At 48.9% G+C, this 11,933-nt stretch overlaps 1 protein-coding gene across 1 annotated transcript in view; it reads right to left on the reverse strand.

Annotated features, from left to right (window-relative positions):
* The window catches only part of NR3C2 (nuclear receptor subfamily 3 group C member 2), a 283,104-nt gene extending 275,349 nt beyond the window's left edge, over positions 1 to 7,755 (reverse strand). Inside the window, exons 1-3 of the mRNA XM_087816506.1 lie at positions 7,639 to 7,755; positions 2,460 to 2,513; positions 300 to 2,052 (exon numbers count right to left, since the gene is read on the reverse strand). Of these exons, the coding sequence (XP_087672632.1) occupies positions 300 to 2,050 (1,751 nt within the window). The 5' untranslated portion in view covers positions 2,051 to 2,052; positions 2,460 to 2,513; positions 7,639 to 7,755. The remainder of the gene's footprint in view (positions 1 to 299; positions 2,053 to 2,459; positions 2,514 to 7,638) is intronic.
* Positions 7,756 to 11,933: the final 4,178 nt, after the last annotated feature.

Raw genomic sequence — 11,933 nt, forward strand, 5'->3', positions numbered from 1 at the left:
TCTGCAACAGGCAACGTGGCGGCAGGAGGTGGGGGGAGACACCTATATAGGTATATAGGCTCCTTCAAATTCAACACAAATATTTTCTAAGAGATTTTAAGAACTTTTTGTTTCTCTATTTTTAAAAAAGTAGTAACATTATACCAACAAGCAGCAGAGAACACTAAATGACCATCCTGAATACATTAATAGTAAACAGTAAACTGAAACGTGTTTAATTTGTCAACTGTACGTGTAATGCTAACCTTTCACATTTTATAAAATCATGATTTTCAAAAATGAAGAAAAAGCCAACTTACCTTGACACATTTTCTGGAATGTACTCTAGGACCGGATATCCATCACTTCTTCGAGATGACAGGTCACCATGTGATTTCCACGACTCCACTAGTGTATTGACAGGAGCAAAGGAACTCAGGTGTTGGAAAGATTGGTCTCTAGCCGCTCGTGATAAAGATATTGTGCCTTGAGCACCAATCCTATAGTGAAAGGACTGTCCACCTGAATTCACACCAACGATGGCAGAGGAAGGGATGCTGGCCTCCGGGTAATAGCTCCCATCATCTGGTTCTTGTTTAATCCCCACTGGGAAGCCGCTGCTTTCGCAGTTACCATCAAAGCCAGGCACAGGAGGTCCTAAAATTCCTGACAGAGAGTAATAGTCTTTATCATCCATAAAGGAAAAATACGAGCTATCCATAAATGGAAATGGGTTTACTGTGGGATTCCCTTTGAAAGAGGTGCCTGAACACGAATGCTTGGTTGACTCTTGTTTTATTGGTACTGAGAATGGGGAATCGGGGTTTAATTTGCTATTTCCTCTTAGACACGAGCTGCTGAAAACTCCGTCCGGCTCTGGTTTTATGTACTGGACAATGTTAAGCTGGCCAGCGACACCGTTGGAGATGGCGCTCTCGACTTCCTCGGTCTTGGGGAAGGGGAGCTCTGGAGCACCTTTCTCGTGCGTGTCTGGACTGGGAACCACATCCCGGGCCGCACTGGACCCCACAGGAGTGCCAGAAGCAGTGTAGCTGAAGGCATTGCTGACGGGGCTACAGATGGACCCCACAGTGCTAGCAGTTGGGCTGGAAAGTGTGGATCTGTTGTTTGTGTTGGAAGGGCTGGAAACTGAGCACCTTGAGTTGTTGATATTTGCCGGGCTGGACACGGCGGAGCGCAGAGTGACGTTCGGACTGGAGACTGGAGATTTGATGCTGCAGTGACTTGGAGGGCTGGAGATTGGAGATTTCATGCTACTTAATGGACTTGAGAGAGGAGAGCCCACGTTGCTGGCGTGTGCTGGGCTGTGCGACCTGGAACCTCGAGTGTCAATATTCGGGGAGCACGTCAAGGGAGTCCCCTGGGTGATAGGGCTGTGCACTGTGAAGCTGCCAAAGCTGGCCGAGGCGGAGGGCACAGAGCTGATTCCCGCAGGGCTGCACACTGAAGGCGTCATGTTCAGAGGGCTGCAAACAGATGGGCTCTTCTCATGACACATGATAGGGCTTTTAACAATGGAACGCATGACCCCACCGTTGACAGAGTTCCCCGAGTCAGACATAAATGATCTCAAGGGCCTGCTCAGACCTAGAGTGGAAGGACAATGGCCATTTTCCTTGTAAAATTTCACCAGCTGTTCCACATTTTGATAAATCTTTGCTGGACTCATGCTTCCTTGTTGGTTCTGCTGATCGTAGGTGTAGTCAGCATCTCTTATGGAATCCATGTATAAACCCATGGACTCAGCTACAGTTGCTGAGAGTTCCTTGGATTCCAGCTCGGTTTTAATATCCGATGTTAAAATCCCAGGCCGATTATTGTCTTGCTGAAGGCAAGGGAGTAGTTCGTGTTTTTCTTTGCTGCTTCCTTGAGTACTGTTGTTTGGAATAGCACCGGAAACACAGCTTACATTGACAATCTCCATGTAGTTATTCTCATCGGTCCTCTCTGTAGGTCCCAGGGAAGAGCGATCCACAGCCTGAGAAACTTGACCCCACCGTCTTTCCATATCTAGACCTTCAGGGAGACTGTGGTAGCCTTTGGTCTCCATAGCTAACAAATAAATTTATATTAAAAAACTGAATTAGAGACATTTATAGCACTATTACTCTAAAAAACATTCTTAAATTCCATTTACTAAGCCAGCAATTTTCAAAAGGGTGTGTGGCAAGAATTTTTAAAACATGCAATACCTGACTATTTAGTCAGGGGCACTGACCTCTTTTCCCTTAGATTGTCAAGTGAAAATATGACAACCAACACAATAGCTATCAGGCATGAATGAATCGGAATTATACTTATTTTTTTTTGTCAGATAGGCAAAAAATAGAATATATTTTTGGATGTGCCGCGGAATTTTAATAATTAGCTTATGTGTGCCATGAGATGAAAAAGGTTGAAAATCGCTGTACTAAGCTATAAGTACATATTCTACTTATTATAGTCATTAAAATTGTTACCTGTTTAGGTGCTGATACAACAGAGCACTGACTGTAACTTGTCCAGAAGCTAGACTATAAGAAGCAACATATAAAACTGTTTTGCATCCAAATAAAAGTAACATGTTTTTATAATACATCCTTTAGAGTTTGCAAAGAATATTTTAAAATGTTAATTTATTAAATATTCAAAGTAATCCTGGGGACCATGAAGTAAACAAAGAGGAAACTGAGGACTTAATGAGGTTGGTGACTTGCCCAAGGTCAAAGTCATGATAAGTAACAAAGGTAGGTTTAAAATTAAATCTTCTAACTCCTAAGCCTTTGGAATCTTCCAGGCATATGGAAGCTGCTTCTTATATCTAAGACATGACTCTATTTAAAACAGTAAGGAAATGTGATTAATGTTACCATTTCCCAATATAAAGTTATCGAGTGAGTTATCACAGGAAAAATAATTTAAGAATCATTTTTAAAACAATAAGATTTTCTTAAAATGGATTAGTGATCAAGATAATTTAATATCAATTCTAAACAGTAAAGATTAATCTATCCTGATTAATTAAGATGGTCGATAGCTCAGAGAGGCTATGTCAGGAATGACAGGACTCTTCTCGGTATTTCAATAGTGGTGAGGACTTTGACATGCAGCCTGACCTAGTGTTGCCTCTGCTAAAAAAGACTCCCAACAGACAGACAGTTTCATTCTCCACCGTAAATGGAGGAAGTTCAGGATGGGTCCTGACAACTTACGTGTTCATTCATTCAACAAATATTTACTAAGTGTGTGCTACATCCTGGGCCTACAACCAGTCACTGGATCTATAGTGATAAACAAAACAGGTACAATCCTCAGGGAGCCCAGAGGATTGTTGTAGATATACAATCATATCCATTGGCTCTCTTTCTATATTTCACTAACAGAATAATCATAACAGGCTATATTACATAATTCTTATGCATTACATAATTCAATGCAATAATATAAGCCTTTCACACACATTAACTTATTTACCCTTACAAACAACCCTTTATGATTGGTAAAATTATTATCTAAATGATACAAGTGGGGAAACTGAGGCACAGGCACAAACCTAAGTGGCAGAGCTGGAATTTAATCCCATGTCTCTCTCTACACCAAGGTCATCTCAACCTTGACACTACTGACATTTGGGACCTGATAATTCTTTGCTGTGAAGGTGTGTCCCATGCACTGTAAGATGATTAGCACATCCCTGGCCTCTCCCCACTAGATGCCAGCAGCAGCACCTGCCCCAGTTGTGACAACCAAAAATGTCTCCAGATATTGCCAAATGTTTCTGGGGCTGAGGGGAGGAGGGGTGTCACAAAATAAACCTGCACACACACCACTGAGAAGCACCACAGTAAAGAAAATTAACTTATTCTCAGTAAAAACTGTATTTGTACATTTTAATATACAAAACTCTTAAAATTATTATGCATTCATTTATCAAATCCTTTCGGTTGTATAAAAAAGCTATGACCCAAATAAAGGTCTTGATCTTAAACATGCTGCTTCTGCAGTTCTGTGCACAAACATTACTTTCTGCCTCTTATCCTTTCCCTGGCTTTGCCACTCATACCTCCATTCTCCCTACCTTCCCCTCATTAAAGAGAGACTAGAAAGTCCTTTTGTTACAGAACTTATATTAATTAACACAAAAAATGATGACTCTACCAGATAAATTGGCAATAGCCAACACAAGGCTCTATAATGAAATTTAATGCCCAAACTGTCTGCATATTCTAACTACCTCTAACTTTTCTGTATTCTACACTAGAATTTAAGGTCTCAGGAGGCAGAAAATTTATAAATTTCACCACTTCATCCCAACCTGATAGTATAGTGCAAATTTAAAAATTTGAACAATTATAATATAATCAATACTCAATAACTATGACCATTAAAACCTACCAATTACATAGCCTCCTTCCTTGAAAGAGCATTATTCTACAAATTCCTAACACAAATCAATCACAAAATCCTGGAAAAATAAATCAAATTGCAGAGGCTGAGGTGGTTATCTGGTAACTCCAGCCAAAAAAACTTTAGTGTGGATAAAAGCCAAGTAGAAGTTGAAGAAAAAAAAAAACCTACAGTGAAATGGGACCGAAATGGCTACTCCTGGCATCTTCCCCTTTACTAAAAAACCATTTAGTCATAGCCATAGGTTGAAAAATACCAGTAAGTATTATGTGCTTCTTTGACTCCTACCTAAGAGTATTGTCCTCTTCATACCAAACTTGAACAGACGGATATCTAAGGTATGGATGTTCTGGCTCCAAATTCATCAATCACCACAAGCAACATGTCTGTCTATTCCTGTTCAAAACTGAATACTTTCTGTGTATCACCTCTCTCCCCTCAACCCAGTCCCTAAACCCACCTTCCCTGTCTTCGTAAACTGCACCATCCTCCACCCAAATGCCCAGAAGTCAGCCTGCCTAGCACCCTTACTGAGGGCCTGCCTAAGTTCACCCCTCCCCACTTCCACACTGACATTCATTTTCTCTCCCCAGGTCCTAGGTCTATCTTCCCGGAGTCTGAAGGGAGATCTCCAGGCAGATCCCTCTCCAAAAATCCACCGTTCAAATTCTCTTTTGGAAAGGATGATCACTTACTGCATTTTTGAAGTTTCACAGTGTAAAGCTGCATACTAAAACTCCTGGGCAGCTCCACAGTGCAGAATCCTGTTTCCTCCTGAATCCAGCACTCCCTACATAATTGGGCCTCTGCACTCGTTTTTCACAGAACCCCCACTGATATTCCAAGGGACATTTTCCCTGTCACTCTGCCCTAAAGCAGGAATCATAGCTCAGATTTATGAGGCTATAGGAAGATTTGAAGAGAATCTATTTATGGGAGATGGTGGGCAAGGACAATCTTAAAGCACTCTACAAACAAGCACCTTATCAGCTAACATCATGCAACTGATTATAACTTTTTAAGTCCTGTTTAGTCAGCCTTAAACTCCCTTAATAATAACATAATATAAGCCCGCCTTTCACCACATTATCGACAGGACTATCATTAAAGAATTTGCAACAGGCTTTGCTGAAATCTAAGTTAGCTTTGTTTAAGGTATTCTCATCTATAAACCTAATGCACTTCTCAACAAAGAAAACAGAGTAAAGGTTGGCAGCAAACACAGAAGAATGGAGGACATCTAGCATCTGCATGGCTTCCACTGGAAACACTGTTAAAGATCAGATGTTTTTTAAAAATAGGTTTATTGAACTATTTTATGCTGAATTTTCCCTATCATTTTAATTCATCTTCTCTGTAAAGAAATGGACCAGGTTAGAAATTAATTTCCTACGTTGTCCAGGAAACCCAGGCTGCTGTCCTATTATGAATTGGCTTAATAACCATGGTGGTTTCAAGAGAATTCCAGTCAACCTGAACTTACTAGGGAATACTAAAAATACTAGTTGGTGAATCTGATTCTCATAGAACTTACTATCCACAGGGTAAAGGGGCAGTTTTTGTAACTAACCTATAGGATACTGGTATACAAACCTAGTTTATATAAAATGAAACGTGTGTCCCTCATAACGGGGATTACAACGGAGACTTTCTCCGGACAAAGTCAAAAACTACTATGACCCTTTAATTTCCATGCAAATAGCCTCCCCACAGAATATAAAGGAAATTTCACACAAGAAAAGTAAGGAAAAGCCCTGCTAGAAGTTCTACTTTAAGCCATGCATATGCTCTTAAATACTATTTTTGCAAAGGAAAAATCTGACTTTAAGATTTTATGTTTTATATCCTGTGTTAAACTGTCCTTTTCCATAAGGAAGTAGTTTTTTTTCAGGAATATTCACAGAGACTTCTGCAAATTTGTATTTTATCTGAAAACACTTTCGCTTTTAATATCCCCCATAGTTCCAATTTCAATGCATCATTTTCTATAGTTATTTCACTAAAATATGGCATCTAAAAGAGGAGAATCTTAGGATTTCACAATTTTCACTGGTTGCATAGTTGTAAGTTTGTTGTATATAACTATTTTTCTGTCACCCCCACTAGAGAACCATTATTATTTTCTTCTCATTTATAGATGAGGTAAATGATAGAAACCTGCCCAAGGTCACCTAAGAGAACAGGAGAACCAGTTAGAACTGAGCGCACCTGATTTCTATTCACTCACCTAATTCACTGAGCCACCTGATCTTTCCAAAATCCCCAAACAAAACTATTTCTTCTCCCTTAAAGGAAAAAGGTCGTCTTAGATTATTTTTTTAAAATTCTCTCCTCGACCATTTCCATGACAGCGTGCCATGAAGTCAAACACAAAATTAAAACTTCATAGCAGAACTTCACAGATGGAGAACGCTGTTATCATTACTATGTAAATATCAATAACAGCACCTAGAGAAATGGAAATACAAACGTTAAAAGGCAATTTAGTGCATTTGAAATTCAGCAGTTTCCAAATCGTCTGCTATTAAATAAAAGTTTTCCTAACTTCTACGTAATATTAGCTAAAACCGAGGGCGTCATAAACCATTATGATTTATGCCTGGTTTTTAAAAATTCAGTAGGAAAAGCCATGCACCTAAATTCAGTAAAAGGGTACCGATGCCACCAAAGGAAGCTTCATCGCTTCTCCCCTGCCTTTAGAATTCCAACTGATGCCACAGAAAGAATAGCCTCTCAAGAGTTTCGCGAATACCAACGGACGGGGAATGCGTGAATTTCCAGAGCCCCCTTCATGCGCGATCTATCAGGATCTCTATCTCCTTCAACTGCCCTTAATAAGCTACACCTCCAGCTGAGATTTGGGTGCTTCTGGAATTGATAGAGGAAAGAAATATTACCCAAAGGTTCTTTTTAAAAAAACAAAAAAAACAAAAAAAAACTGTACAAGGCAAACGACCCGAAATTCATCTTGGGGAAAAAGAGAAGGGTGGTGGTAGACCTCCCACTGCCAAAAGCGGCTGAAAGCCGCTCGTTAGAGGGCATTTATCCAAAGTGGCCAAACTTTCCCAAAATAGTCCTCTGGCGGCCAAAGGGGGGGAAAAGTGAAAAACCAAAACAAAACAACAAGCACACAGCTCCATACTGACTGTGCCTCCGAATTACGCAGCCACTTCTCCCAGCAAAGTGCACGCTCCGCGCCGTGGCCGCACGCCCAGGCCAGAAAGCGGCGCCCCGCCGCGCACCCCCACACACCTGCCTCGGCCGGGGTCCGTCTCGGCGTCTACCTGTTGCAGCGCTCGCCGACGCTACGACACTCCTGCTGCGGAGCCCCCCTAAATCCAACCACATCCAGGCCAGCGAGTGCCGCTCCCCCTGCAGCGGGAGAGCCCGAGGCAGCAACGCTCTTGCACCCAGGTGACTGCACGGGCTTCCTCACGCAGCCTGAAGTTGGCTAGCGTCTCCCCCGTCCAATGACACCCCGGGCGCGGAGGGGCGGAGAGGACCGGCAGCCGGGGCGAGCGCAACGGGGAGGGAAAGGAGAGAGGGCGGGCGAAAGCCCGGAGGGGGAGTGGGCCAGCTCCAGGGCCGGCCCTTTTAAAAGCGGGTCACATGTCCAGATAAAGTTCAGGTTGCTATCCCGCCCCTCTGAGCCCCTGCTATTGGCCCAAGGGGAAGTAAGGCTCCACGCTGCTCGGGTCAGGGTGGCTTCTCATTGGGCAATCGTAGCTGTCAGTCACCAGGAGGGCGACATGACTGATACAAAGTTGCTGCGACACAGCCTGGACTCCGCAGCTCCCTTAAAGCCGCAGCAGCGGCGGGCGTTTGGGGTGCCGGGCAGCGGCTACGACACTAGGCAGTGGGCACCCTCCGCGCGCTGGCCCCTAACCCCCTCGCTTGACCGCCCTCAGCTTACTCCTGCCCACCTGGCTCTCCTGCCGACCCCAAGATATATGAAAAGACGTGCAAAGTGTGGTTACACGGTCAAAGTCGGTTTTTCCGAGAGCCAGCCAAGGTGGTGTCCCCTCACGCTCTCCACCTGCAGCACCAGGTGAAGGGCAGCCCTGGCCCAGGCTCCACCCACGGCGTCGGTGTGCAGGGCGGACTCCCGCGGGGGCTTCACCTGACCCTCCAGATCCTCTCCACGCCCCTTTCCTGGGTCTCCCGAGTTACCTCTCAGCAGAGCAGCCGCAGCGTCCGCTGCCAGCATGCAAAAGGATCACGTTCCCACTTGATTTGAATTTCCTTGTTTTAACCGTGCAGGAAAAGTGGGTGATTTCAGTGTAGCTAAGCCCTTTACACACAGCCTTTCACCCACCCCTACCAAAAAAATTTTTTTAAGGACCAGGGTCAAGAGCTGTTGCTCTCTCTCTATATAATTTTGTTGCTCTATTTACTACTTTAGTGTTGGATTTTTCCACTACTTCTATTTGCAAGAAAAGCCTTCCATCGAGGATATTCACTTCTTTGAAATGGGTGGGAGGGGTGCATATAATTGGGAGAAACATACAGAAAAGGGCGGGGGGGAGGAACCGAGCTGTTTTCAAAGGATCCAGCATCTGCAAGAAGAAATTTCCGTTTCCCTCCAACCGCCCCCACCTTGACTCTCCTCCCGCCCACCCAAACGCCGGACTTAACTTTGATTTCTAAGGACTTTGAAGGTCCGCGTACGGGGCTCGGTTCTAGGCTCCCGGGTGGCTGGAAGTCAGCAGCAGTGACGTACACCCCTAAATCTGGTCCCCCGGCCCTCGGCGACCCGCAGCCCGGCGCCCGCAGCTGCGCAGCCTCCCTCCTCACCCTTGCCCCGAGCCCGCTTAAGTCGGGGGAAGACGTTCGCCCCGTGCCCAAAGGCCCCTCCTCGTCTTACAGTTAATTAAGCTTCCGGATTTCCGACCCCGAAAGCGAGACGACTCAAACTTCCAGCCACTCCAGGTAGGGAACTCCCTGGTAGCGGAGGCAGGCGACGGCGGAGGCGCGGGGAGCTGGTCCCGAGCCGCGGGCTCCGAGGTCCAGCACCCCCCTGCGCCGAGCGCCCCCCGGCGCCCCCGCCGCCCGGAGTCCCGGCCAAGTGTCCCAACTTTCCCGCGGGGCCCGCCGTCACGCGCGCTCCCCCAGCCCCGCGGCAGTCGGGCATCGATCGGAGCGCGGGCGGCAGGCAGGAGCGAGAGGAGTCCCGGACCCACTAGCGCCCGGGCACGCGAGGCGGCAGCAGCTCAGCTGGCGCTGCCAAATTATTCATTATTAAAGGAATGGACGTGTCTGTTTTACTAAGTTTTTACCTCCTTGACGGAGAGCCCGTCTCGCCCTGGATCTCAGCTTCTCGCAAAATCTAGGTTAGAACCGTGCGGGGACCGCCGCCGCGGTCGCTCGCTTGCCCGCCGCCCAGCACCCCTGGCCCGAGGCGGCGGGGCGGGCACCTCGTCTCCTGCCCGCTGCCCACCTCCGCGCGGACCCAGCCTTCGCCAGGGTCGCCCCTGAGCTCCCCAGTTCCCCTCCCGCTGCTGTCAGTGCAGTAACTCGCTGCACTCACCTTTTCTAGGACATGGTGGGGAGGCTGGGGCGCGGGGTGGGGGGGCCGCGAGACTCCCGCCGCCGCCGCGGCCGCCGCCCCCAGCGAGTCCGGTATTAGCAGGTCGGCAGTGAGGATGGAGAGGATGGTGATCCCGCCGGTCGCCCTTCCGAGGGCGGGTAGAGCTATAGAGCAGGAGTGTTGTTACCCCGCAGGAGCAGGCGAGGCGCCGGCGCCAAAGCGCGCGGAGGGGGACGAGAGCGCCCGCGCACCCCGGCAGCGGCGGCTGGCCTCAGGCGGGCCCCTCTCTGGGGCTGCTGGTCCCCCGGGCGTTGACGGCGGCGGCCTCGGGAGCCGGGAAATTCCGCGGGATGATCCCGCGTCGGCTGCCCCGCAGCGCGGCTCTCCGCGCCCCCTCCCGGGGCCTGGGGTGGCCGGTGACAGCTCAGTCGTCGGAGTGTGTGTGTGTGTGTGTGTGTGTGTGTGTGTGTGTGTGTGTGTGTCCGCCGCGGGAGCCCTGGGCGCCGCGGCCCCCTCCCGGGGTCACACCCTCACCAGCAGGAGAAGGTAGCAAAGCGAACAGCCACCGACTGGTGGGAAACGGGGTAGGGGCGCCAGTGGCTGCCCTCCCACCGCGGCTACCCGCAGGGAGGAGGCTGAGAGAAAACGGAACCCCAACGAACGTAGCACCCTACCCCTCACCAAGGTCCCCCTAAAGTCCGGCCCTGACCGCGAGCCCCGGCCTCAGGTGCAGTTCCCACCTGCGGGGGACCGCGCGGACTCAGGACTACGCGCTGGGGGCGGGAGGGAAAAGTTTCTTTTCCTGCTCTCGGGCTGCCCACCCCGGGAGGCTGCGCCTCTCCTCGCTCTCCAAAGCCCTCCGCGCCTCTGCCCCACCCCCACCGTGGGGGGGCGCCGGGGACCCGCTGCGTGTCTGCGCGAGGGGGCGCGGGGGGGGGATAGCGGCGGCCGCCACGGGTCGCGCAGCTCTGACAGCGGCTGAAACGCGGGCGGCCTCGGGTCCCGCGAGCGCGAGGAGGGAGGAGCCCGCGCCAGGACCCCTTCCCCCTCGGCTCGCGGAGCGCCGCGCGCCCCCGCGCCGCCCTGCGCGCCCTCGCGCCCGCCCGGGCCGACACCTACGCAGACGCGAAAGTGAAAGGGGGGCTGCGGAGCCGGGGGCGGGCGGCGGCGCGCGCGCGCGCGCAGGGGCGCGCGGCTGGGGGCGGGGGAGGGAGCGGTGCGACCGGGGATCCCCGGATTCTCCGGTTCCCGCTACCCTGCGGCGCTGCCTCCTGGCTCCGAAGCTTCCTCGAGATCCCAGGTCCCCACCGCCGGCTCCAGGGATCGCCGCACCAGGGGAGGTGTGCGCGTGTGCGCGACACGCTTCGGCCCCATTCTGTTCCACCGCACCGGTCACTTATCCTTGGTGGAAGATTGGCTTGGGGGGAATGCGTTGTGACTGTCACGACCACTTACCTGCTCCTCTGCTTGTTGTCCTTTATGACTCAGTTAAACCCGGAGAACTGGCCACACGCACCCCTTTGCAGGCTTAACACTTCCTTTTCCACAGCCTCTATTCCCCCCCCCCCCCCCGCTAATTCTGGGTTCTTTCCCGTTTTCTTTCTAAATGACTGTGAAAGTTGCTAATCCCTTCCCACGCTAAACCCTGTTAAACACGGAGCTGCCCTGTTAAAACAATCACTGCCGTTCTTTGACCACAGTCCCCCTGTCCGAAAAGCGGCCGTCCCGTCTCACCCGTCACCCACCCAGTCGGTCTGGCACTGCTCAGCTCTTAGATGGCTCACAGCAGCATTGTGGCCTCGAGCAAAACCACCTTTTGCTTCAGTTTCCTGATTTGTAGGAAATGTAGAATCCTTAAAGTATTTTTTTTAGGTGAGCTCAAGAAAATAATAATAATGTAGTTTTAAGTTGGCATATTAAAATATATTCGATGAAGTATGAAAAGAACCACTTAAAAGTTTACTGATTACAAAAACTGATTTTTGAAATGCGTCAAACATAAGATGGATTGACATTGATG

Source organism: Miniopterus natalensis, chromosome 4 (genome assembly GCF_054644295.1).
Source record: "Miniopterus natalensis isolate mMinNat1 chromosome 4, mMinNat1.hap1, whole genome shotgun sequence".
In the NCBI taxonomy this organism is placed as follows: domain Eukaryota; kingdom Metazoa; phylum Chordata; class Mammalia; order Chiroptera; family Miniopteridae; genus Miniopterus; species Miniopterus natalensis.